Source organism: Oncorhynchus clarkii, chromosome 10 (genome assembly GCF_045791955.1).
Source record: "Oncorhynchus clarkii lewisi isolate Uvic-CL-2024 chromosome 10, UVic_Ocla_1.0, whole genome shotgun sequence".
Classification (NCBI taxonomy): domain Eukaryota; kingdom Metazoa; phylum Chordata; class Actinopteri; order Salmoniformes; family Salmonidae; genus Oncorhynchus; species Oncorhynchus clarkii.
Window position 1 is genome coordinate 16712965 of NC_092156.1, and position 27540 is coordinate 16740504.

Below are 27540 nucleotides of genomic sequence, written 5' to 3' on the forward strand. Positions count from 1 at the left end.
TAGGCTGTCATTGTGCATTCGGAACGTATTCAGACCCTTTGACCTTTCTTCACATTTTGATATGTTACAGCCTTATTCTAAAAATGGATTTGAAAAAAAATCCCTCATCAATCTAAACAAAATACCCCATAATGACAGATTTTTTGACATTTTTGCAAATCAAGCCATGGTGTCGAAGGAATTGTCCGTAGAGCGCCGAGACAGGGTTGTGTCGAGGCACAGATCTGGGGAATATTACCCCCAAAAAATCTGCAGCATTTAGGGTCCCCAACAACACAGTGGCCTACATCATTCTTAAATGGAAGAAGTTAGGAATCACCAATACTCTTTCTAGAGCTGGCCGCCCGGCCGTAACTGAGCAATCAGGGCTTGGTGAGGGAGGTGACCAAGAACCCGATAGTCACTCTGACTGAGCTGGGAGAACCATCCAGAAGGACAACCATCTCTGCAGCACTCCACCTATCAGGCCTTTATGGTAAAGTGGCCAGACGGAAGCCACTCCTCAGAAAAAAGGCACATTACAGCGCAATTGGAGTTTGCCAAAATGCACCTAAAGCACTCTCAGACCATGAGAAACAAGATTCTCTGGTCTGATGAAACAAAGATTGAACTCTTTGGCCTGAATTCCAAGCGTCACATCTGTAGGAAACCTGGCACCATCCCTATGGTGAAGCATGGTGGTGGTTGCATCATGCTGTGGGGATGTTTTTCAACGGCAGGGACTGGGAGACTAGTCAGGATCGACGGAAAGATGAACGGAGCAAAGTACTGAGAGATCCTTGATGAAAACCTGCTCCAGAGTGCTCAGGACCTCAGATTGGGGCGAATGTCCACCGTACAACATGCCAACGCACACAGCAAACAAGCCCTAAGCACACAGCAAAGACAACGCAGGAATGGCTTCGGGACAAGTCTCTGAATGTCCTTCAGTGGCCCAGCCAGAGACCTGAAAATAGCTTTGCAGCGATGCTCCCCATCAAACCTGACAGAGCTTGAGAAGATCTGCAGAGAAGAATGGGAGAAACTCCTCAAATACAGTTGTGCCAGGCTTGTAGCATCATACCCAAAAAGACTCGAGGCTGTAATCGCTGCCGAAGTACTGAGTAAAGGGTCTGAATACTTATGTAAATGTGATATTCCGTATTTTTATTCTGATAAATTTGAGACGTTTCTAAAAACCTGTTTTTGCTTTGTCATTATGGGGTATTGTGTATAGATTGAAGGGGGGACAAACAAATCCATTTTAGATTAATGTAACAAAATGTGGAAAAATCACGGGGTCTGAATACATTCCGAATGAACTGTAAATAAGAATTTGTATTACAACGTACACATTACAATGTCAGAAGTATTACAATGTAAACTTACTGTCTGCATATTTCAAAACATGGAATATGAGGGTGTAGTGAGATACATAATGGGCTGAACGATTCTCATCACTCATCTTGAAAAAAACGTATATTAAAAACTTGGAAGTCAATCAATCCGCCATCATTGACACAATGTAAAATGTTTTATTATTGAAATAGGATGGGCAACCGAGAAAAAAACAAATTGGTACAATTTAAGGCAAAGCGGCAAACAGTAATGCAGGCACTAAGGTTGGGGGTGTGAGCATGCGGGTATGAGCAGATGAGATGCAGGCACTAAGGTTGGGGGTGTGAGCATGCGGGTATGAGCAGATGAGATGCAGGCACTAAGGTTGGGGGTGTGAGCATGCGGGTATGAGCAGATGAGATGCAGGCACTAAGGTTGGGGGTGTGAGCATGCGGGTATTAGCAGATGAGATGCAGGCACTAATGTTGGGGGTGTGAGCATGCGGGTATGAGCAGATGAGATGCAGGCATTGTTTGTGTTTGTCTTTAAGATGTTTTTCGTATGCTTTTGAAGTGCAAAAAAAAGGAATCTAATGAATCTCTCCAATCTTTTACAGGAATGATGTGTCAAGCTCGAAGCTCCTATTTGGACACTGAGGTGCTGTGGGGGTATCGCTTCACACCAGTCCTCTCCCTGGATAAGGGCTTCTATGAGGTGAACTACAACTGCTTCCACAGCATCTATGAGACCAACACGCCTTGCTGTAGTGCCAAATATCTGGCAACCACCACAGCCAAAAAGGTCCACCTCAAATCAGGTCTGGTGGCACTACCAACTTCCAGACAGTCTGTGTCATCAATGTGACAGCCACTTTTCAGCTATTGTGTATTTTATAAAATTAATATCTTATATTGTAGCACAATTTCCCTACTCTATACTCTACCATGTGAATTAATGAATTAACGGCTCTATTCAATCTGTAGAGCTGAAAATCCGCTTTATAGTGATTGAGAATTAAATGCAATGTTTCTGTGGTCCGGGAGACTGCATTCACGGTAAAAGCTGCATATATGTCGGCTCAATCGGAACTTAGTCTACCTTTACATTTTAACACGGATCTTCAGCAATAGGGATTGAATCCAGGCCTAAATAAATGTTCTTTCATTTCAAAATTGTACAAAGGTTTCCAGAGTGAAAAGCAATAAGATGCTATGTGCAAAGGTCACCTACAGGATAGGGAGGAATGTGTTGGAAATCTGTAGCAGTTTTATGAGAACATGGCAAAAACATTAATGTGTCCAGTTTTTTGTGGGTTAGGTAAATATTCCATCAACATCCCATCAAACATACACAGAACATGGTTGCCATGTTATCAGAATATAAGATATTAATGTTCTAGTCATTTTAGTACTGGCCAATGATTATAAAGGTGAATCTGATCCAACCATAAGTTCATACATTGTGCATCTGGCCTGAGAGGATGGAAGTTCAATATGTAGCTAGGTAGGCAAATGTTAATTAGCTGGCTAATCGTTGCCCATGAACGGAAGTTAGGCTAGCGAGCAAGCATTTTAGCCAGGTAGCCTAGGATAACAAAACTAAAAGTAAGTACTGTAAGACAACATGAAGAGAGGAGGATGGCATTGGCATTTCTCTACAAGTAGGGTGAGTCAACATGTTTTTTCAACTTACACACACACACAAAAATCAGTACCATGGACAACCACATGATATTTATCTTATGTTGATTGGACTAAATCGTTTTTGGAATCTTTTAGTTGGCACTGTATTAGACTAAGCAGAGGTGATTTGACGATGTTGAAGTTAAAATGGTCCTGGAATGGTGGAGGCAGCTCCTGTTTCTTTGCAACTTGCGTTAACTCTCCGGTGTTCTAAATCAATAGCTTTTTAGTAATCCAAAAATGTTGGAAGCATTAACTTGATTAACCATGCTGTAGGTCATGTAACGGTTTGTTACATGCAATATGCTTTGTGGACTTCACCGGACAGATGTTGCTCTCTGGTTTTGTGATGAAAAAAAAATGTGGTTGAATTTATTCTTCCACTGTGTCTTCTTATTGTCTTGGCCTTAGGCCTATATATCACAGTGGCAAGGCAAATGAACTAACACTTTATAGAGACAACACCGTCATTACAACAACACACAAGTCGGAAGTTTACATACACTTAGGTTGGAGTCATTAAAACTCGTTTTTCAACCACTCCACAATTTTTTTTTTCACAAACTGTAGTTTTGGCAAGTCGGTTAGGAAATCTACTTTGTGCATGACACAAGTAATTTTTCCAACAATCGTTTACAGACAGATTATTTCACTTATAATTCATTGTATCACAATTCCAGTGGGTCAGAAGTTTAAAAACACTAAGTTGACTGTGCCTTTAAACAGCTTGGAAAATTCCAGAAAATGATGTCATGGCTTTAGAAGCTTCTGATAGGCTAATTGACATCATTTGAGTCAATTGGAGGTGTACCTGTGGATGTATTTCAAGGCCTACCTTCACACTCAGTGCCTCTTTGCTTGACATAATGGGAAAATCAAAAGAAATCAGCCAAGTGCTCAGAAAATAAATTGTAGACCTCCACAAGTCTGGTTCATCCTTGGGAGCAATTTCCAAACGCCTGAAGGTACCACGTTCAACTGTACAAACAATAGTATGCAAGTATAAACACCATGGGACCACGCAGCCGTCATACCTCACAGGAAGGAGACGCGTTCTGTCTTCTAGAGATTAATGTACTTTGGTGCGAAAAGTGCAAATCAATCCCAGAACAACAACCAAAGACCTTGTGAAGATGCTGGAGGGAAACAGGTACAAAAGTATCTATATCCACAGTAAAACGAGTCCTATATCGACATAACCTGAAAGGCTGCTCAGCAAGGAAGAAGCCACTGCTCCAAAACCGCTATAAGAAAGCTACAGTTTGCAACTGCACATGGGGACAAAGACTGTTCTTTTTGGAGAAATGTCCTCTGGTCTGATGAAACAAAAATAGAACTGTTTGGCCATAATGACCATCGTTATGTTTGAAGGAAAAAGGGGGAGGCTTGCAAGCCGAAGAACACCATCCCAACCGTGAAGCACAAGGGTGGCAGCATCATGTTAGGGGGGTGCTTTGCTGCAGGAGGGACTGGTGCACTTCACAAAATAGGAGGGAAGGAGGAGGAGAGAAAATTATGTGGATATATTGAAGCAACATCTCAAGAGATCAGTCAGGAAGTTAAAGCTTGGTCGCAAATGGATCTTCCAAATGGACAATGACCCCAAGCATACTTCCAAAGTTGTGGCAAAATGGCTTAAGGACAACAAAGTCACGGTATTGGAGTGGCCATCACAAAGCCCTGACCTCAATCCTATAGAAAATTTGTGGGCAGAACTGAAAAAGCGTGTGCGAGCAAGGAGGCCTACAAACCTGACTCAGTTACACCAGCTCTGTCAGGATGAATGGGCCAAGATTCACCCAACTTATTGTGGGAAGATTGTGGAAGGCTACCTAAAACGTTTGACCCAAGTTAAACAATTTAAAGGCAATGCTACCAAATACTAATTGAGTGTATGTAAACTTCAGACCCACTTGGAATGTGATGAAAGAAATAAAAGCTGAAATAAATCATTCTCTCTACTATTATTCTGACATTTCACATTCTTAAAATGAAGTGGTGATCCTAACTGACCTAAAGCAGGGAATTTTTACTCCGATTAAATCTCAGGAATTGTGAAAAACTGAGTTTAAATGTATTTGGCTAAGGTGTATGTAAACTTCCGACTTCAACTGTAGGTTGTAATATGGCTTTTTTCTCCTGCCTTGGCTCCCCCAGTGATTTTCCCCACCCACCGCTACTGTGTGAAGAGTGCTCCTGGGACAGTCCCAAGATCCTGGATACCCATGTTAATCCCTAAAACACACTGGATGTTTATCAGATTGTGATAAAGGTGTGTAGGAAAGGATAGTCCTTTTTCAGTGTCCCAACTATCTTCCTTCACTGTGGTCCTGTGTGGCTCAGTTGGTACATTAGTCTGGATCGTGGGTTTGATTCCCGCTGGGGCCACCCATATGGAAATGTATGCTAATTTTATACCACGGCTGTCAGCCAATCAGCATTCAGGGCTCGAACCACCCAGTTTATAATATATCATATACAATTGTATCATTCACTTGTGCACTACTCTTAGTGTTGCATTGGTCAGGAGTGAGGGTGTAGGTATACAACAGCACCAGAGTCCTCTAGTCGCTTCAGAGCTTTCACCTCATGGGAGAGGTTGTGGTACGAATTCTGTCAGGAAGAGGAGAAATTAAAAAATCTATTGATTTTCAAATATGTTAACACACCATGCAAAGTGGTTTGAAATTGTTCATGACAACAGAATGCCAAAGTCACTCCTCTGTATCAATACATTTAATTTGATGTGTCTCCACATATCATATTCAATGTTATTAATTTGTGACTTTGCATAGTGTTTTAGACAAGACAACTGATTGTTGATAATCCAAGGGCTACATCCCAATTATCTTTCCTTCCTCCCAAAGTGTGCTCTCTTTCACTTGCTTTCACTGATTTGAAAGGAAATGACTGGTTTACAGAATGTGGTGGAAACTCCCTCTGGCCCATGCATCCACCAATCCAATGCTTTTAGATTTGTGGGAAGTAGTGAATGAGTGTACACTTCAGAAGAATGTAGATATTGTTGAAGCACCCCATTTCAATTTCCTCCCTCACCTTCATAGACGTCATGGTGTCATAGCCATAGTAGTGAATGGGGTGCTTCAGGTCTTTAGACTCTGGGTAGCCAAATCCAGCGATGTGGATCACGTCACAGTAGTTAAGGGCCACGTAGATGGCCAGAATGCCAGTTGTAGGGTGCGTTGGGATCTGTGAGGACAAGCGCAAGAGACACATTAGTGATATTATATTTTATTTCACCAGGAGGTGGCATCACTAGTGTGTAAAAATAACAATGAAAGACGATCAGTCTTCTCCATCACTACAACATCAGTTTTAATATAATAATAATATGATATACACCATTTAGAAACACTTTTATCCAAAGTGATTTACAGTCATGGGTGCACATATTTTACATATGGGTGGCCCCAGGTATCGAATCTACCATCCTGGCATTGCAAGCACCATCGTCTACCAACTGAGCCATAATGCCTAAACACTGTACATACTTACCGGTTTCACACACACAGGTGAAGCCTAGTCCTGGATTAAAAAAATTATCCATTAAAAATACTTTTTAGTCCAGAACTACACTTAAATGGACCTTAGTGTATATACCGTACTATACAGTACCATTTAACTGTACCATATGAGTTACCATCTAACTCATTAGGTACAATCTAACTCATTGTTACCAACTAAATCATTAGGTACCATCTAACTCATTGTTACCATCTAACTCACTGTTACCATCTAAATCATTGTTACCTAACTCATTTGGTACCATCTAACTCATTTTGTACCATCTAATAAATGTTCCTTTTTGTATGTGTGTGTGTGTGTGTGTGTGGGAGGGGGGGGGGGGTAGATTACCTTTAATATTGCAGATATATTGTAGGTTCTATGAATTTAATTGTTTGCATAATTTCTAATCCCCCTTATTTTAATTTTCTTTATACTTTTTCCCTCCTACCCTACCATCCCTATCCTGATTGGAGTAAACTAACGGACAGCAATACTGCTACTTACAGCTATTTTCGCTCACATCTACAGTACCCGTAGTTAAATAATTATACGTATATTCCTAATATTCTCTTTCTTCAAGTGCTGGATTTAATCTCACAGTGGCCAATCCCCTAATCATTCCGATTTTAACTCAATCCCTCCAATGTCCACAGATTAACCCATCTTTCCAAGTATAATGATATTTCCTTTTGCAATACATCCCTCCATTTTACTATGATGTCTTATGAGGGTCCAGAATCTCCCTATTTATTACATTTCTACTGATATTGCCCTAAAAATAAATACCTTACCCCAGAGTATAATAATATTTTCCATTAACTGATTGTGGTTTTTCAGATCCCCTAACAATGTTTGCAGGTCCATCTAAACCCTAATATTTTGACATAACAACCGTACCTGGACCTGACTCCAAAAGAGAGCCACAAATGGACAGTACCAGAAAATATGTTCAATTGATTGTTTCCTCAAGACGGACTGTTCAATGCCTTATATATTGAGCATTATTTTTGTAGCAAGTATTTTATATAATAGCTTTAAATTGAAACGAACGGATTGTTTGTTTTATACTGTATGTCAGTTCATAGACCCGATGCCAAGGTATTGGGAAATCAAGAATGGTATTGCTGTCAAAACTTTTAGACTTTAAGCCATCATTTTTGGTGGATTTATAGTAACGATTTTAAGCCATTTATGATTCAATGGTGGTGCTGGTTGGTGGTCTGAAGATACCCCTCTAGTGGTGTGGGGGCTGTGCTTTGGCAAAGTGGGTGGGGTTATATCCTGCCTGGTTGGGGCCACAATGTCTCCCGACCCCTCCTGTCTCAGCCTCTAATATTTATGCTGCAATAGTTTGTGTCGGGGGGCTAGGATCTGTCTGTTATATATGGAGTATTTCTCCTGTCTTATCCGGTGTCCGGTGTGAATTAAAGTATTCTCCCTTATCACTCTCTCCCTCCCCTCCCGGAGGACCTGAGCCCTTGGACCAAGCCTCAGGACTACCTGGCTTGATGACTCCTTGCTGTCCCCAGTCCACCTGGTCGTGCTGCGGCTCCAGTTCCAACTGTTCTGCCTGCGGCTATGGAACCCTGATCTGTTCACCAGACGTGCTACCTTGTCCCGGACCTGCGGTTTTTGACTCTCTCTACCGCACCTGCGTGCTCTAACTCTGAATGCTTGGCTATGAAAAGCCAATTGACATTTACTCCTGAGGCGCTGACCTGTTGCACCCTCTACAACCACTATGATTATTATTATTATTTGACCCTGCTGGTCATCTATGAACGTTTGAACATCTTGGCCATGTACTGTTATAATCTCAACCCGACACAGCCAGAAGAGGACTGGCCACCCCTCAGAGCCTGGTTCCTCTCTAGGTTCCTGCCTTTCTAGGGAGTTTTTCCTAGCCATCTTGCTTCTACATCTGCATTTCTTGCTGATGGGGTTTTAGGCTGGCTTCCTGTATACCACTTTGTGTCATCTATTGATCTAAAAAAAAAGGCTTGATTGGGTGGCAGACAGACCGATTCTTTAATTTCTTCTTTACTTCATCTTTAAGTCATTGTCTCTTCCAATTTTGTGGCAGCGCCATGGTGAGTTGGTTCTAATTTTGTATTGAGTATACACCTCCATACACTGTTGTTAAATGCTTGTGTGACAATGTTACCGTTCTTGTTTACAATGTCCTTCATAAATATTATACCCTTGTAGTTTTTCCAAGAAATATACTGTTTTCTCTTTCAGTACATTGTGGAGTTTAGACATATTATTTGCTGTAATATTAGATCTTCCTTTTCTGGAGGATGAAATTGAAATTGTAGCCAACTCTGTAAGACTTCATTTAAAAAGGAAGATACTTTAAAGAGGGACCCATTGTCAAGGTCAATCTGTCAATCTGCAAAAAGGCAGAGCCCACTCTTAAACATAGGATGGGGCTCTCTTAGAAGGCTTGCTCGAAAACCAGTTTGGATTTAGATACAATTTCAGTAAAATGGAGGCTTTAAGGGAGAGATTTTATGCCTTAATATTTAATTGTTTTAAACCTCCAAACTCAAATATGCTTGTATAACGTTATCTGGTTTTCCATTCCAAATAAAGTGAAATATGTTTTTCTTCGCATGATTTGAAAAGTCAGTACAGTCGGTAGAGCAATGAATAAATACACTATATATAACACTATATATACAAAAGTATGTGTGGATTCTGCCAAAAAAATGTGGATTCAGCTATTTCAGCCACACCTGTTGCTGATAGGTGTATACAATTCAGCACACAGCCATGCAATGTCCATAGACAAACATTGGCAGTAGAATGTCCTTACTGAACAGCTCACTGACTTTCAAAGTGGCACCGTCATTTTTTTATTTGACCTTTATTTAACCGGATAGGCTTGTTGAGAACAAGTTCTCATTTACAACTGTGACCTGGCCAAGATTAAGCAAAGCAGTTCGACACATACAACACATACAGTGGGGCAAAAAAGTATTTAGTCAGCCACCAATTGTGCAAGTTCTCCCACTTAAAAAGATGAGAGAGGCCTGTAATTTTCATCATAGGTACACTTCAACTATGACAGACAAAATTAGAAAAGAAAATCCAGAAAATCATATTGTAGGATTTTTAATGAATTTATTTGCAAATTATTGTGGAAAATAAGTATTTGGTCACCTACAAACAAGCAAGATTTCTAGCTCTCACAGACCTGTAACTTAATCTTTAAGAGGCTCCTCTGTCCACTCGTTACCTGTATTAATGGCACCTGTTTGAACTTGTTATCAGTATAAAAGACACCTGTCCACAACCTCAAACAGTCACACTCCAAACTCCACTACGACCAAGACCAAAGAGCTGTCAAAGGACATCAGAAACAAAATTGTAGACCTGCACCAGGCTGGGAAGACTGAATCTGCAATAGGTAAGCAGCTTGGTTTGAAGAAATCAACTGTGGGAGCAATTATTAGGAAATGGAAGACATACAAGACCACTGATAATCTCTCTCGATCTGGGGCTCCACGCAAGATCTCACCCCGTGGGGTCAAAATGATCACAAGAACGGTGAGCAAAAGCCCCAGAACCACACAGGGGGACCTAGTGAATGACCTGCAGAGAGCTGGGACCAAAGTAACAAAGCCTACCATCAGTAACACACTACAACGCCAGGGACTCAAATCCTGCAGTGCCAGACGTGTCCCCCTGCTTAAGCCAGTACATGACCAGGCCCGTCTGAAGTTTGCTAGAGAGCATTTGGATGATCCAGAAGAAGATTGGGAGAATGTCATATGGTCAGATGAAACCAAAATATAACTTTTTGGTAAAAACTCAACTCGTTGTGTTTGGAGGACAAAGAATGCTGAGTTGCATCCAAAGAACACCATAGCTACTGTGAAGCATGGGGGTGGAAACATGCTTTGGGGCTGGTTTTCTGCAAAGGGACCAGGACGACTGATCCGTGTAAAAGAAAGAATGAATGGGGCCATGTATTGTGAGATTTTGAGTGAAAACCTCCTTCCATCAGCAAGGGCAATGAAGATGAAACGTGGCTGGGTCTTTCAGCATGACAATGATCCCAAACACACCGCCCGGGCAACGAAGGAGTGGCTTCGTAAGAAGCATTTCAAGGTCCTGGAGTGGCCTAGCCAGTCTCCAGATCTCAACCCCATAGAAAATCTTTGGAGGGAGTTGAAAGTCTGTGTTGCCCAGCAACAGCCCCAAAACATCACTGCTCTAGAGGAGATCTGCATGGAGGAATGGGCTAAAATACCAGCAACTGTGTGTGAAAACCTTGTGAAGACTTACAGAAAACGTTTGACCTCTGTCATTGCCAACAAAGAGTATATAACAAAGTATTGAGATAAACTTTTGTTATTGACCGAATACTTATTTTCCACCATAATTTGCAAATAAATTCATTAAAAATCCTACAATGTGATTTTCTGGATTTTTTTTCAAATTGTGTCTGTCATAGTTGAAGTGTACCTATGATGAAAATTACAGGCCTCTCTCATCTTTTTAAGTGGGAGAATTTGCACAATTGGTGGCTGACTAAATACTTTTATGCCGCACTGTAGTTACACATGGAATAAACAAACATACAGTCAATAATAAAGTAGAAAAAGTATATATACAGTGTGTGCAAATGAGTTAAGATAAGGGAGGTAAGGCAATAAATAGGCCATGGTGGGAAGAAATTACAATATACCAATTAAACACTGGAGTGATAGATGTGCAGAAGATGAATTCACAAGTAGAGATACTGGTGTTCAAAGGAGCGAGATCAATAAATAAATACAGTATGGGGATGCCACCTGTCATAGGATGCCACCTTTCCAACAAGTCAGTTTGTAAAAGTTCTACCCTGTTAGAGCTGCCCCTGTCACCTGTAAGTGCTGTTATTGTGAAGTGGAAATGTCTAGGAGCAACAACGGCTCAGTGGCGAAAGGGTAGGTCACACAAGCTCACAGAACAGGACTGTGCTGAAGCACGTAGGGAGAAAAAAAAGGTCTGTTCTCGGTTAAAACACTCACTACCGAGTTCCAAACTGCCCCTGGAAGCAACATTAGCACAATAACTGTTAGTCGGGAGCTTAATGAAATGGGTTTCCATGGCCGAGTAGCAGCACACAATCCTAAAATCACCATGTGCAATGCCAAGCGTCGGCTGGAGTGGTGTAAAGCTCGGCGCCATGGAACTCTGGAGAAGTGGAAACGCGTTCTCTGGGGTCATGAATCACACTTCACCATCTGGCAGTCCCACGGATGAATCGGGGTTTAGAAGATGCCAGGCCAGGAGAACGTAATATACCCAAATGCATAGTGCCAACTGTAAAGTTTGGTGGAGGAGGAATAATGGTCTGGGGCTTTCATTGTTCAGGCTAGGCCCCATAGTTCCAGTAAAGGGAAACCTTAAAACTACAGCCTACAATTACATTCTAGATGATTATGTGCTTCCAACTTTGTGGCAACAGTTTGGGGAAGGACCTTTCCTGTTTCAGCATGACAATGTCCCCATGCACAAAGCGAGGTCTCTACATAAATGGTTTGTTGAGATTGGTGTGGAATAACTTGACTGGCCTGCACAGAGCCCTGACCTCAATCCCATTGAACACCTTTACGATGGATTGGAACGCTGACTGCGAGCAAGGCCTAATCGCCTAACATCAGTGCCTGACCTCACTAATGCTCTTGTGGCTGAATGGAAGTAAGTCCCAGTAGCAATGTTCCAACAGCTAGTGGAAATCTTTCCAGAAGAGTGGAGGCTGTTATAGCAGCAATTGTGGGACCAACTCCATATTAATGCCCATGATTTTGGAATGAGATGTTCGACAAGCAGGTGTCCACATACTTTTGGTCATGTGGTCATGTATGTAAACTGAGAATTCACTAGAAAATGAATTAGGGTAATCTTCTCGTAAATGGAGAGGTGTTCTCAGAGAAGTAACTGTTATCTATTATTTTACATAAAGGTTTTTGAACAATACTTTTACCCATCTTAAGTTGAAAAAAAACAGGCACTTAAACAGATTCTAGACGTACTGTATCAAATGCTTTCTCAAGATCTGCTATAACGGTTATACATGGTTTACCTGCATTCTCATAGTTTTCCATTATTTGTAGTAGTTGTCTAACGTTGTCTCCAATATATCTTCCCTCTAAGATCCCGTCTGATTGTGATGAATAACATCCAGAAATACCTTTTTTAGTCTATGAGCAATACATTTGGCCAATATTTTTGCATCACAACACTAAAGGGTCTAACTCATTGTTACCATCTAACTCATTAGTTACAAAGGACAACTAGGACCAAAGTTCAGACACCAAGGTCTGTAGGTTCCAAAACATAGATGACTTTCCACCCTTTCAGTCATTTCCCTTACAAAACAATGTTTGTTTTCTTAGTCACTCCTTCCAGAGAAAGAAGGAGACGAGAGAGGAAGGATAGCATCAGTTACCCAACTCCTAGCTGTGACTAATGGGAGGAGCGCCATTCCCTAAAGTGACCTCATCAAGAGTGGCCATGTCACAGTCATTAAATAATTTAATCAAGTTTACAAGACACAGGCTAAGCTCTACTATTTTTTTAAAAATGTTTTTTTATATTGAACAGATAGAACAGTAGAGAGGATACAGGAAAGATTGGAGGAGATAGAGCCAAAGGGCAGTGGGCGAATGCAAACCCATGCCGACTCTGTCACTAGTGCAGTGGGTCAGTGGCGAAACCACTGGACCACACAGAAAATGCATCCTCCTGCCTTCCCTTCTTTGAGCTAGTCATTGATCAGTATGTGATTGTATAGTTGAAAGCAAAGGTCCCATAATATACCTTTCACCAATCCGGCAAGCAGTACAAGAGCGCCAATTCTAGGTCCAAGAGGCTTCTAAACAGCTTCTACCCCCAAGCCATAAGAATCCTGAACAGCTAATCAATTGGCTACCCAGACTATTTGCATTGCAGCTCTCACCTGGTTGGTCTTTGGAGGTGTGTTGAGAGGCAAGCGGAGCAGGCGGCTGGCCGTTTGCTGCAGGAAGTAGGGGTCCAGGATGCGGATGTGGCTGGTTTTACCCAACCAGATCTCAGGAGGGGGTTTCCAGAAGCCCTTTCTGATCTGAAGCCACAGATAGGGTGAATAGAGTGAGTCTAGTTATAAAGAGTCCTGGGTGGTCCGTATGTATCAAGCGTCTCAGATTAAGTGTGCTGATCTAGGATCAGGTCCACTTGTCCATCTATTCATATTCATTATGAAGGCAAAACTGATCCTAGATCAGGACTCCTACTCTGAGACGCTTGATAAATACGGCTTCTGGTTAAAACAGCTTCACCAGTAGGTTTACGTTCCACACCAGCACACTACTTAGTAGGGCCAATATCCACACCAGCACACTACTTAGTAGGGCCAATATCCACACCAGCACACTACTTAGAATCAGACCTGGATTCAAGTACTATTTGAAATCATTTCAAATACTTTCGCTCGGTTTGATTGAGCTAGCAAGGCGCAATGGAATTGTTGCAAAAGTGCAAACCCTACCCATCTAGGACTGCAGGCAGACTACACCAAACACTAGAAGTATTTGAAAAATGTAAAATTGTATTTGAATCCAGGTTTGCTTAGGATGCATTCCCAATACATTGCTTAATTTTAAAGTGCCGTAAAAAAGTATTTGCCCCCTTTCTGATTTTCTGTATTTTTGATATTGACTGTTATCAGATCTTCAACCAAAACCTAATATTAGATAAAAGCAACCTGAGTTTACAAACAACAAAACAAATTACACTTATTTCATTTCTTTAATTAGCAAATTTATGCAACACCCAATTCCCCCGTGTGAAAAAGTTATTGCCCCCTTACTCTTATTAACTGGTTGTGCCACCTTTAGCTGCAATGACTGTAACCAAATGCTTCCTGTAGTTGAATTGGATATTGCATAACTTTTAACTAAATAAAATAAGTATCATTTTTTGGGGTTATTTGCAAACTCAGGTTCCCTCTATCTAATATTAGGTTTTGGTTGAAAATCTAATAACATTCAGTATGAAAAACGTAGAAAATCAGAAAGGGGGCAAATACTTTTTCACAGCACTGTATGTGCTAAACTAGCATGGAAATTACAACAGAGCCTAGATCTAAGTATTAACTCCTGCCCAGTCATTGGTTGATCACACTTGCCTTCTCGTCCCTCTTAGAATTAGACTACTGTGTAAATGAGGGTGGCATGACCCTACACCCCAAGGCCGTTCCTTTCAACATTATTATTAGACACTGCTTCAACACAACCTACTAACAGAGCCTCAGGGTAGGAAGATAGGGTGGGAAATACAATGTTCCAGCAGGTGAGGGTGATCATGTTTAAACAGACAGGGTGTTTTAATGTGGCATTGGGGAGAGAAGAGTGTGTGTATGGATGTATGTGTGTGTGTGTGTATGAAACAGAAAGAGGTAGACTAGACTAACTAGAAAGAGTATCAGTTGTATAATCCCCTGTCCTCCATTCATGTTTTTTACCTCATATATGATACTGTATGCCCTGTAATCAGTTTAAAGTTACAAGGCACATTTCTGTATAAACAGACAATAAAACCTTACTTCATCTCATCATATGTTGTCTTAAAGGTATATGGGGAGTAATGGGCATCCCTGTCTTTGTGTTGAAAATATCACATCCAGTATAGTACCCTCTTCTCATTGTACAGGATCTCTTTGAGCCAGCGCACGTCCTGCTGCTTGAAAGGCACGAGGACCATGAGGGTGTCAGGGTCATTGTGGATGCTGGGGTTGTAGGAAGCCGACTCAGGGTAAAAGAGGCGCATGGTAGTCTTGTTCCCCACGTCGTCCTCATACCCCCGAACTGGTGCATCGTTCAATCTGGGTATGACCAATAAGACATTGCATGAACCATAGTCACACAGCCTACATACTGCTGTTAGAACCATGACATAATGTGAAATAAATGTGACATAGCAAGACATAAAGCGCTCAGTCTCTTTACCTGATCACTATGTCATACTTGTTAATGGCACTTCCTAACGAGGTGTTCTTGATCGCGAACCCATTTCCAACCACCATGCAGGTTTTGCAAGGCAAACTGAGGGCAGGAAGAGGACAAAACAGTACAGCTCAACCAAGGTATCATGGTAGACCTTTTAAAAACATGAATTGTCCATCAGGAATGTGTCAACTGTCAGCTGAATAAAATATTAACATCAATAGATTCATAAACTAGATTGTAATCTGATGCAAACAATGACTAGTTTCTACAGTAGCGTCATTGTCAGGGATGAGATATACTTTGACCTAACTGTTTTATCGTCTCAGGCATGTCATAGCTAGCCATGGCTGCCAATGCTTTCATGAGAAAAAGCTCTGGAAAACAGAAAATTAACATAAGCATCTCACACAAGAAATGTAAACATGAGACACAGACATGGTTAATGCAGATAACACTAGTAACATTGATGCTTGCTATTACATGTCAGTAATAACACTGTCATAAGAATAACATAACATGCACTAGTCGAGTCCAAAAGCATAATTCAAATAAAAGCACACTGAAAGGCACCTTGAACAGAATATGCATTTTGTATGAAGTACCCAGAGGAGGCTGGTGAAGGGGACGACGGCTCATAGAAATGGATTGAATGGAATGGTGTCAAACACGTGTTTGATGTGTTTGATACCGTTCCATGAATTCCGTGCCAGCCATTACAATAAGCCTGCCATTCTATTTAAAATGCCACCAGCCACCACTGGAAATACCCTTTGAAGTGGAGGATGGTGACAACATACCACTGCCCTTAACACCATAAGGCAAGGCTGACGTGGACAAGTAGCGTCGCCAGAAGAAATCCTCCAGCTTCAAGAAAAGTTGAGCATTCCTGCTCACACTGGTAGGACAAAAACACAGGTAGAAATACATACACCTGCTGATAAGAAATATTAAATCAATGTGGCATAGACTTATTTAAATGCCATCAATGTGGCATAGACTTACATAGACTCACTTAAAATAACTATGATTTTGGAAGGAAGATGTTATATACTTTCTTCGAAGCCTGATTTAGATACGAATTTGTTAAGAATTACACTTGTGTTGAGAAACAAACCCAAACTCATTGTATCATTGCAAAACCAAATTAGTTTGTTAACGGTCTAAAAATTTTAAAAAAAACTTCTGTTACCATGGCAAAACATGACACACCTAACTGGTCACATTTCCAAGAAAGCACAAAGTTAAAGAAAAAAAAAACAGAAGAGAAACATGCACATGTTTTGAATGGCCATTTGTGATATTGTTGTCACTACCAAAGTTGCAGATGTATTTTTTTTCCTTCTATGCTATATTTACATTCATTATTCAAATAGAGCCTATGACCCAAATATTTGGCAGTTGAGAAAGAAAAGCTTCATCTTATCTGCAGCAGAGGGTGAGAGAGAGAAAGAAAGGGATAAAGAATGAGAGAATGAGAGTGAAAGAGGGAGAAAGAAAGAATAAAAACAAAAATCAACTCCCCCCTCCTCTCCTCCATGTTTCTTATCAAGTAGACTTTATTACTCACTTGAAGTTGAGTCTCTCCCACTTCTGAGAGATATTCCAGCTGTCACAGGGGGCCTTACTGAAAGCCCTTTCACTACTGAAAGACACAGAACATGGAAACGAAACAGAAACACACAATTGAAATAGAGACTCGACTGAAACGCACACAGTATGGGGTCTCTGGGATGGTTAAAGGTCTCAACTGGGAACCAACAACTGGGGACATAACGTCGGTTTCCACTGTGGATATCTGTGGTAGAAATTAGCCACCTGTGGTAAACTGTGGGGTGTTGGGTTGAGCGTGCAGAGATTGACACAGAGACAGAGAGGCTTTAGTCCGCAAAAACAACTTTACTAAGACAAAAAATAAATATATCAAAGAAATAACTTAGGTTTTGCTCAGTCTTCCTTCTCTCTCTTAACTGGTGTCCGTCTCTCTCCCTTTTCTCCCGCGGTGTGCCATCGTGCTCCTTTTATTTAGCCTCCACAACTGGTTGGCACTTTCCTCTAATTACCTTCACTTAGCTGTCCGTGTCGGGGTGCCCAGCTCACGTATTCCCAGCAGAGGGAGCCAACATCGCCTCAAGTACCTCCCTTCTATTACCATCCCCCGGGGTAGACCTCCTGGGATGCCACCCCACCCCCTTGGCCCTGACTAGGAGGGAGGCATGCTCAGGGCTAGGTTTGCATCCCTCCTGGATAGGGCGTCCGCATTGTCGTGCTGGGCCCCCGACCTGTGGATGATAGAGAAAGAGAATCGCTGTAAGGACAGGAACCAGCGGGTGACAGGGTCATTCGTGTCCTTACCTCGTGCCATCCACATGAGGGGGGCATGGTCAGTAATCAGGGTGAACTTCCTCCCGAGGAGGTAATACTTGAGGGTGGCGAGGGCCCACTTCACGGCGAAGCAGTCCTTCTCGACAATTGAGTATTCTTTCTCCCTCGGGAGAAGCTTCCTGCTGACATACATGATGAGGTGCTCCTCGCCTTCCTGCTCTTGGGACAAAAAGGCCCCTACCCCGGTGTCAGACGCATCTGTCTGGACCAGGAGTTTTTTTGAGAAGTCCGGGGTGACTTGTACCGGGTGCGAACATAGCACATCTTTCAGGGCCTTAAACGCCACCTCTGTGTCCTCCGCCCATCTCACCGTCTGGGGTAGTCGTGCCTTGGATAAATCTGTGAGGGGAGAAGCTATTGCTACAAAGTTAGGTACAAATCTAATAGCACATTGTTTTTCTTGTGGTTTCAAATTTCCCCTCCCGATCTGATATCCCAGATACTCCACTTCGGCGTAGCCCAGCTTGCACTGTTGTGGCCGGGTCCACGTTACGCACAGCGCCTTGCGTGGGTGCCATTTCTTCAGTAAATTCACATGGTAAAGCTGGTGGGGTTTCTCTGCACTGGTTGGCGGACCTTATAATTGACGTCGCCTACCCGCTCAATGATGTCGTAGGGTAATACCCCATACAGTGGGGAGGACAAGTATTTGATACACTGCCGATTTTGCAGGTTTTCCTACTTACAAAGCATGTAGAGGTCTGTAATAATTATCATAGGTCCACTTCAACTGTGAGAGACGGAATCTAAAACAACAAATCCAGAAAATCACATTGTATGATTTTTAAGTAGTTAATTTGCATTTTATTGCATGACATAAGTATTTGATGTATCACACAAGCAGAACTTAATATTTGGTACAGAAACCTTTGTTTGCAATTACAGAGATCATATGTTTCCTGTAGTTCTGGACCAGGTTTGCACACACTGCAGCAGGGATTTTCACCCACTCCTCCATACAGACCTTCTCCATATCCTTCAGGTTTCGGGGCTGTCGCTGGGCAATACGGACTTTCAGCTCCCTCCAAAGATTTTCTAATGGGTTCAGGTCTGGAGACTGGCTAGGCCACTCCAGGACCTTGAGATGCTTCTTACGGAGCCACCTCTTAGTTGCCCTGGCTGTGTGTTTCTGGTCGTTGTCGTGCTGGAAGAACCAGCCACGACCCATCTTCAATGCACTTACTGACGGAAGGAGGTTGTTGGCCAAGATCTCGCGATACATGGCCCCATCCATCCTCCCCTCAATACGGTGCAGTCGTACTGTCCCCTTTTCAGAAAAGCATCTGCAAAGAATGATGTTTCCACCTCCATGCTTCATGGTTGGGATGGTGTTCTTGGGGTTGTACTCATCCTTCTTCTTCCTCCAAACACGGCGAGTGGCGTTTAGACCAAAAATCTCTATTTTTGTCTCATCAGACCATATGACCTTCTCCCATTCCTCCTCTGGATCATCCAGATGGTCATTGGCAAACTTCAGACGGGCCTGGACATGCGCTGGCTTGAGCAGGGGGACCTTGCGTGCGCTGCAGGATTTTAATCCATGACGGCGTAGTGTGTTACTAATGGTTTTCTGTGGTCCCAGTTCTCTTCAGGTCATTGACCAGGTCCTGCCGTGTAGTTCTGGGCTGATCCCTCACCTTCCTCATGATCATTGATGCCCCACGAGGTGAGATCTTGCATGGAGCCCCAGACTGAGGGTGATTGATCGTCATCTTGAACTTCTTCCATTTTCTAATAATTGCGGCAACAGTTGTTGCCTTCTCACCAAGCTGCTTGCGTATTGTCCTGTAGCCCATCCCAGCCTTGTGCAGGTCGAATTCAAACAGGTGCAGTTAATACAGGTAATGAGAGGAATACAGGAGGGAATCTTAAAGAAAAACTATCAGGTCTGTGGCAGCCGGAATTCTTACTGGTTAGTAGGTGATCAAATACTTATGTCATGCAATAAAATGCCAATTAATTACTTAAAAATCAGACAATATGTTTTTCCGGATATTTGTTTTAGATTCCGTGTCTCACAGTTGAAGTGTACATATGATAAAAATGACAGACCTCTACATGCTTTGTAAGTAGGAAAACCTGCAAAATTGGCAGTGCATCAAATACAGTGGGGCAAAAAAGTATTTAGTCAGCCACCAATTGTGCAAGTTCTCCCACTTAAAAGGATGAGAGAGGCCTGTAATTGTCATCATAGGTACACTTCAACTATGACAGACAAAATGAGAAAAAAAATCCAGAAAATCATATTGTAGGATTTTTAATGAATTTATTTGCAAATTATGGTGGAAAATAAGTATTTGGTCACCTACAAACAAGCAAGATTTCTGGCTCTCACAGACCTGTAACTTCTTCTTTAAGAGGCCCCTCTGTTCTCCACTCGTTACCTGTATTAATGGCACCTGTTTGAACTTGTTATCAGTATAAAAGACACCTGTCCACAACCTCAACCAGTCGCACTCCAAACTCCACTATGGCCAAGACCAAAGAGCTGTCAAAGGACACCAGAAACAAAATTGTAGACCTGCACCAGGCTGGGAGGACTGAATCTGCAATAGGTAAGCAGCTTGGTTTGAAGAAATCAACTGTAGAAGCAATTATTAGGAAATGGAAGACATACAAGACCACTGATAATCTCCCTCGATCTGGGGATCCATGCAAGATCTCACCCCGTGGGGTCAAAATGATCCCAAGAACGGTGAGCAAAAATCCCAGAACCACACGGGGGGACCTAGTGAATGACCTGCAGAGAGCTGGGACCAAAGTAACAAAGCCTACCATCAGTAACACACTACGCCGCCAGGGACTCAAATCCTGCAGTGCCAGACGTGTCCCCCTGCTTAAGCCAGTACATGTCCAGGCCCGTCTGAAGTTTGCTAGAGAGCATTTGGATGATCCAGAAGAAGATTGGGAGAATATCATATGGTCAGATGAAACCAAAATATAACTTTTTGGTAAAAACTCAACTCGTCGTGTTTGGAGGACAAAGAATGCTGAGTTGCATTCAAAGAACACCATACCTACTGTGAAGCATGGGGGTGGAAACATCATGCTTTGGGGCTGTTTTTCTGCAAAGGGACCAGGACGACTGATCCGTGTGAAGGAAAGAATGAATGGGGCCATGTATCGTGAGATTTTGAGTGAAAACCTCCTTCCATCAGCAAGGGCATTGAAGATGTAACGTGGCTGGGTCTTTCAGCATGACAATGATCCCAAACACACCGCCCGGGCAACGAAGGAGTGGCTTCGTAAGAAGAATTTCAAGGTCCTGGAGTGGCCTAGCCAGTTTCCAGATCTCAACCCCATAGAAAATCTTTGGAGGGAGTTGAAAGTCTGTGTTGCCCAGCAACAGCCCCAAAACATCACTACTCTAGAGGAGATCTGCATGGAGGAATGGGCCAAAATACCAGCAACAGTGTGTGAAAACCTTGTGAAAACGTTTGACCTCTGTCATTGCCAACAAAGAGTATATAACAAAGTATTGAGATAAACTTTTGTTATTGACCGAATACTTATTTTCCACCATAATTTGCAAATAAATTCATTAAAAATCCTACAATGTGATTTTCTCAATTATTTTTCTCATTTTGTCTGTCATAGTTGAAGTGTACCTATGATGAAAATTACAGGCCTCTCGCATCTTTTTAAGTGGGAGAACTTGCACAATTGGTGGCTGAGTAAATACGTTTTTGCCCCACTGTAGCCAGGAATTTACTCTGCATGGTAGGGATCAGCACCAAGACCTTCTCACCGGGTTGGAACTCTTGTGGTTGGGCCCCCCGGTTGTAGACACGCTCCTGGGCATGTTGCGCCTGGGCCATGTGCTCTCTCACCACTGGCCAATCCCCGTCATCCTCTCCCTCATCTCCTCCACATGTTCTACTATGCTGCGAAGGGGGGTCCGCTGCTCTTCCCAGACCTCCCTGACTAGGTCCAGCAGCCCGCGGGGCCGATGGCCATACAGGAGCTCTAAGGGGGTGAACCCCGTGGATGCTTGGGAACCCCGTGGATGCTTTTCCTTTTCTTCCTTCTCGGTGTGCGCCCAACAGGAAGTGACGTAACTCGCCATCCGGGTTGTCCCAGAGCTGGGGGGTGCGGAGGGCATGGCCTCCTCCTGGGCGGGACAGCTCCACGCGAGGTGCCCCGGCTCACCGCACTCATAGCAGAGTCTCTGATCGGGGTCCAGCAGCCGCCGGCGTCGTCGGTTTGAGTCACCCTCCTGCTTCACAGCCTTGGCTGGTTCCGTCCGGGCCCCCTTCAGCTCCTCGCCTCTCTTTGTGTTGGTCGCCCCCCTCGCCGCGTCTCCTTTCTCCGCTCGGGCCCCTCTCAGCAGGTCCTGGGTGTTCTGGTGAATTTCCACCGCTGTCAGCAATTCCTCCAGGCTCTGGGGGTTCTGTATGCTCACCATCTTCTTCATCTCGTAGGGCAGGGCCCGAAGGTATTTATCCAGGACAAGTTTGTCGAGCATCGGGAGGGACGGTACTTCCGTCAGTAGCCAGCCACACCAGGTCGCTTATCTGCGCACGCGGGGACAGGGTGGGGTCAAAGGTCCAGTCGTGGACCAGTTGTACACGGCGTGCGAGATTGAACCCATAACGGCTTAGTATCTCCCGTTTGAGTTCCTCATAATTTGCGGCCTGGTCAGTGTTCAAATCAAAGTAGGCCTTCTGGGCCTTCCCAGAGGTAGGGTGCCATCTCTGTGCCTGTTGGTAGGGTGCCAACAGGCACCCTACCCACTGGGGTTTGGGCCATCCTTCCCGATGTGCCGTCCTCTCGGAGGTGCACAGATACGGCTCCACGTCATCTTCCTTCCTTAACTGAATCAAGAACTGATTCGGGCCAGACTCCTGAGGCCTCCCAACCTTCAACTGGGCTACCTCAGCTACCAGTCTGCGGTTTTGTTGGAGCTGCTCCTCCAGTGCTTGCTCCTGGAGAGCCTGTTGCTTCTGCTGGCTGAGGATGAACTGAGCTACCAGCTCCTCCATGGTAATCTCCGCACACTCGACCCCACGGCACCCAAATCTATTGAGTTCCCTGCATCTCCACCATATGTGGTAAACCGTGGGGTGTTGGGTTGAGCGTGCAGATTGACACAGAGACAGTGAGGCTTTAGTCCGCAAAAACAACTTTACTAAGACAGAAAATAAATATATCAAAGAAATAACTTAGGTTTTGCTCGGTCTTCCTTCTCTCTCCCTTCTCTCCAGCGGTGTGCCATCGTGCTCCTTTTATTTAGCTCTCCGTGGCGAGGTGCCCAGCTCCCGTATTCCCAGCAGAGGGAGCCAATGTCGACTCACGTACCTCCCCTCTATTACCATCCCCCAGGGTAGACTTCCTGGGATACCACACACCACTTTGCCCAAGGTTATGCCACACTTAGGGTTTCAAAAGGGTTCTTCAGCTGTCCCCTAGTAAAACTATTTTTGGTTCCAGGTAGAACTACAGTACCAGTCAAAAGTTTGGACACACCTACTCATTCAAGAGTTTTCCTTTATTTTTTAGATTCTCCAAAGTAGCCACCCTTTGCCTAGATGACAACTTTGCACACTTTTGGCATTCTCTCATCCAGCTTCACTTGGCACTACTTCCAACAAGGAGTTCCCACATATGCTGAGCACTTGTTGGCTGCTTTTCCTTCACTCTGCGATCCAACTAATCCCAAACAATCTCGATTGGATTTAGGCTGGAGGAATGTGGACTCCAGATCATCTGATGCTGCAATCAATCACTCTCCGTCTTGGTCAAAGACCCCTTACACAGCGTGGGTCATTGTCCTGATGAAAAACAAATGATAGTCCCACTAAGCGCAAACCAGATGGGATGGGCGTATCGCTGCAGAATGCTGTGGAAGCCATGTAGGTTAAGTGTGTCTTGAATTCTAAATAAATCACTAACATTGTCACCAGCAGAGCACCCCCACACAATCACACCTCCTCCTCCATGCTTCATGGTGGGAACCACACATGCAGAGATCATCCATTCACCTACTCTACATCTCACAAAGACATAGATTTCCACCGGTCTAATGTCCATTGCTTGTGTTTCTTGGCCCAAGCAAGTCTCTTCTTATTATTAGTGTCCTTCAGTAGTGATTTCTTTGCAGCAAACAGTTGATGGTGAGATGTGTCTGTTACTTGTGAAGCATTTATTTGGACTGCAATTTCTGACGCTGGTAACTCTAATGAACTTATCCTTTGCAGCAGAGATAACTCTGGGTCTTCCTTTTCTGTGGCGGTCCTCATGAGAGTCAGTTTCATCATAGCGCTTGATGGTTTTTGCGACTGCACTTGAAGAAATGTTCAAAGTTCTTGAAATTTTCCGGATTGACTGACCTTCATGTCTAAAAGTAATGATGGACTGTCATTTCTCTTTGCTTATTTGAGCTGTTCTTGCCATAATACGGACCTGGTCTTTTACCAAATAGGGTTATCTTCTATGTACCACCCCTACCTTCTCACGACACAACTGATTGAATCAAATGCATTAAGAAGGAAAGAAACTCCACAAATTAACTTTTAACAAGGCACACCTGTTAATCGAAATGCATTCCAGGTGACTACCTCATGAAGCTGGTTGAGAGAATGCCAAGCTGTTATCAAGGCAAAGGGTGGATACTTTGGAGAATCTCAAATATAAAATACATTTTGATATATTTAACACTTTTTTGGTTATTACATGATTCCATTTGTGTTATTTCATAGTTTTGATGTCTTCACTATTATTCCACAATGTAAAATAAAGAAAAACCCTGAAATGAGTAGATGTGTACAAACCTTTGACTGGTACTGTACCTGGAACCAAAAAGGGTTATTCAAAGGGTTCTCTACTAAGAGTGTGTGGGTGGATATCTTATCATTTGATAAAAGTGGGTGAAAGAGTGGGTGAAAACACGCTGAAATTGAAGTGAAATTTCACTTCCTTATGTTATACAATACATTTTACCAAGACAAATATGAATATTCATGTTATGAATCATTCAGTGGGCTCTTTCTCTAACATATAACTACATTCTATTTTTTTTTTTAATCAGATTTCACAACCTCATGAATGCAACAATAAGCACTGAACTCTGTTGACATAGTGGTGCAGGTTTCTCATAACTTTTGATGATTTTACATTTTGTTGTTGACGACTTCAAAGTTGTTTCCGCAGGTAGCTAAAAGCTAAATTATCATGACACGAGCTGAATTAAATGTAAAAGGCTTTGAAAATAAAAAGCTTGTTTTTGTGAGAAAAGTTTGAAAAAGAACAGGAATTAATTTAATATAATATTATAATATATAATTTTACCCATTGGTCAAAAGATGCACATCCTAAACTTGATTCGATGGTCTGGTCGAAGCTATCTGTCATCGATACTGCTCTATTTTTCTCTTATACGTACAATTTGTAATGTTCTGTAATTTTTCTGTTTAGATAGCTATACTGAATAAAATGTGCCGCATATCGAAGTCTAGCAGACCCTCCTCTGTCTTTCTCTAACAGTGCCTGGTCAGGGCAGCCCTGAACCAAGCTTAATCTCTCCCCCCAGCTGTGCTAAAGAGTACATGGGTACGTCCCAAATGGCACCCTATTCCCTATATAGTGCACTACATTTGAAGAGGGCCCATAGGCACTATTTTGGACCGGAGCCCTATGGGCCCTGGTCAAAAAGTAGCACACTATATAAGGAATAGTGTGCCATTTGAGACGCAGCCTGTATCTCTCTTACAAGCCACACCGTGCTTACATAAACTCTGCCATCCTCTGTAGCACTCAAATCCTGTCAAATGCAGAAGGACATTGAGGAGGACCAGGTGGCTGAATGAAGACAAAGGGGAGCTTTACCTCTGAAGGAAGAAATGTGAATAGTAGTAGGACACACAGCACAGCAGCAGCACAGGTACAAGTACTCTGGACCATGCTGCAAATTAACACAGGGAGGTGATTTTAATGTACAGATACCTTTTGCACGCTTCACAGCACAGCATGCCATACTCGCCTGGGTCAAAATCCGTAAAAGAAAGGCAGACACAAAATAATCTCCCTGGTGGTATTGAAGATACAAGGGCATTTGTTATTTCAATTTAATGCAATAAAATATTTTTCACTAGCCGATTTTGACCCAGGCGAGTGCAACATGCTGTGCAATGCTGTGACACAAATAACAAAAAAAGACTGGTCAAACTCAAGCTCTGGGGGCTGTATATATCAATCTAGGATCAGTTTATCCTTTCAGATAATAATATATGAGTCATTGAAAATGTGACCTTTAAGTGAATTGAACTTGAACTTCAAGACAGTGAACACGCCCTGGAATTTGACTAATGGTAACCGACCTGTTTTTCAACACATTACATATAGCAGAGTAGCATCAAGATAACGCCTGGGGTGCTTATTAACAATAAGGCGTTACAAGCAACACATTTCAATATATTCACAAAGAAAAGCCCATTTTTTTTACTAACCTCCGCTCACATTTGAACTGACTAATGTTATGGAAAACCCAATAGCAGAATATACAATAACATAATACCATAACTGACTAAATTACCTGGCATTAGGTTATCTGAAATCTGAAGCATCTGACAATTCTCAAACTGATAGAATTGGATATAATTCATTGAAATACTGGTTTAAATCACTTACTTTTGGTGTTCTTCAGGGACATCTTCACCTGCTCCTTCTCATGTCTGGAGTGTTTGTGGTGATGGTTTCACCCTGAGTGAGTGAGTGAGTGAGTGAGTGAGTGAGTGAGTGAGTGAGTGAGTGAGTGAGTGAGTGAGAGAGAGAGAGAGGAACATCCCATTTAATAGATCGCCCAATCAGCTAGCCACCAGTCAGCTGTAACACTGCCCTTTTCCTCCCTCCCCTCATAGGTTGGTCTACACACACACACAAAAGCTCTCTCTCTCTCTCTCACACACACACACACACACACACACACACACACACACACACACACACACACACACACACACACACACACACACACACACACACACACACACACACACACACACACACACACAAGCTAGGAATTGCCAGGGTCCTCACGATACAATATTATCACAATACTTAGGTGCCGATACGATATGTATTGCGATTCTACATGCTTTGCCATTGAATAATGTGATTTTATTGAGATTCCATAGTCCAAACATATTGGGACACGAGAGAGCCATGATAAAATGTTTTGGTCAATCATGGAAATAAAAGTGCTGAAAACAAATTGGCTCCTTATTTAAAAAGAAGATGGAGAACAAGCTATGAAGGAAAAATGCTGGAGTTTTGGTGCATGTACAACCAATTAGTGCAATAATAATACTGCGATATTGTCAAAAAGATATCTTGTCAAAAATAATATTCCGATATGTAAAAACAATTCAGCATCACTAACACACACAAATCTAATTTTATTTGTCAAATGTGCCGAATACAACAAGTGTAGACCTTACCGTGAAATGCTTACTTACAAGCCCTTAATCATCAATGTAGAATTTTTTTTAAAGTAAGAAAAAATAAATAAATAAATAAATAAACACAAAATAAAATAAGCTAAAGTAAGAACAAAAGTTACAAAATAACAGTAACGAGGCTATATACAGGTGGTACCAGTACCTAGTCATTGTGAGGGGGTCAGAGCATGTGAGCGGAGTTGAGCAGTTGGAAAT

The 27540-nt window shown here is 42.6% G+C and overlaps 1 protein-coding gene across 1 annotated transcript; it reads right to left on the reverse strand.

Annotated features, from left to right (window-relative positions):
* Positions 1–1472: 1472 nt before the first annotated feature.
* Positions 1473–26598, reverse strand: LOC139418063 (CMP-N-acetylneuraminate-beta-galactosamide-alpha-2,3-sialyltransferase 4-like). Its single transcript, XM_071167224.1, has 10 exons — positions 26516–26598; positions 25715–25790; positions 17076–17150; positions 16306–16403; positions 15819–15882; positions 15509–15604; positions 15195–15384; positions 13483–13626; positions 6057–6209; positions 1473–5612 (listed from the first exon to the last, which is right to left on the reverse strand). The coding sequence occupies exons 1-10, from the start codon at positions 26535–26537 to the stop codon at positions 5523–5525; spliced, it is 1008 nt and encodes a 335-aa protein (XP_071023325.1). The 5' UTR covers positions 26538–26598; the 3' UTR covers positions 1473–5522.
* Between the last annotated feature and the right edge of the window lie 942 nt (positions 26599–27540).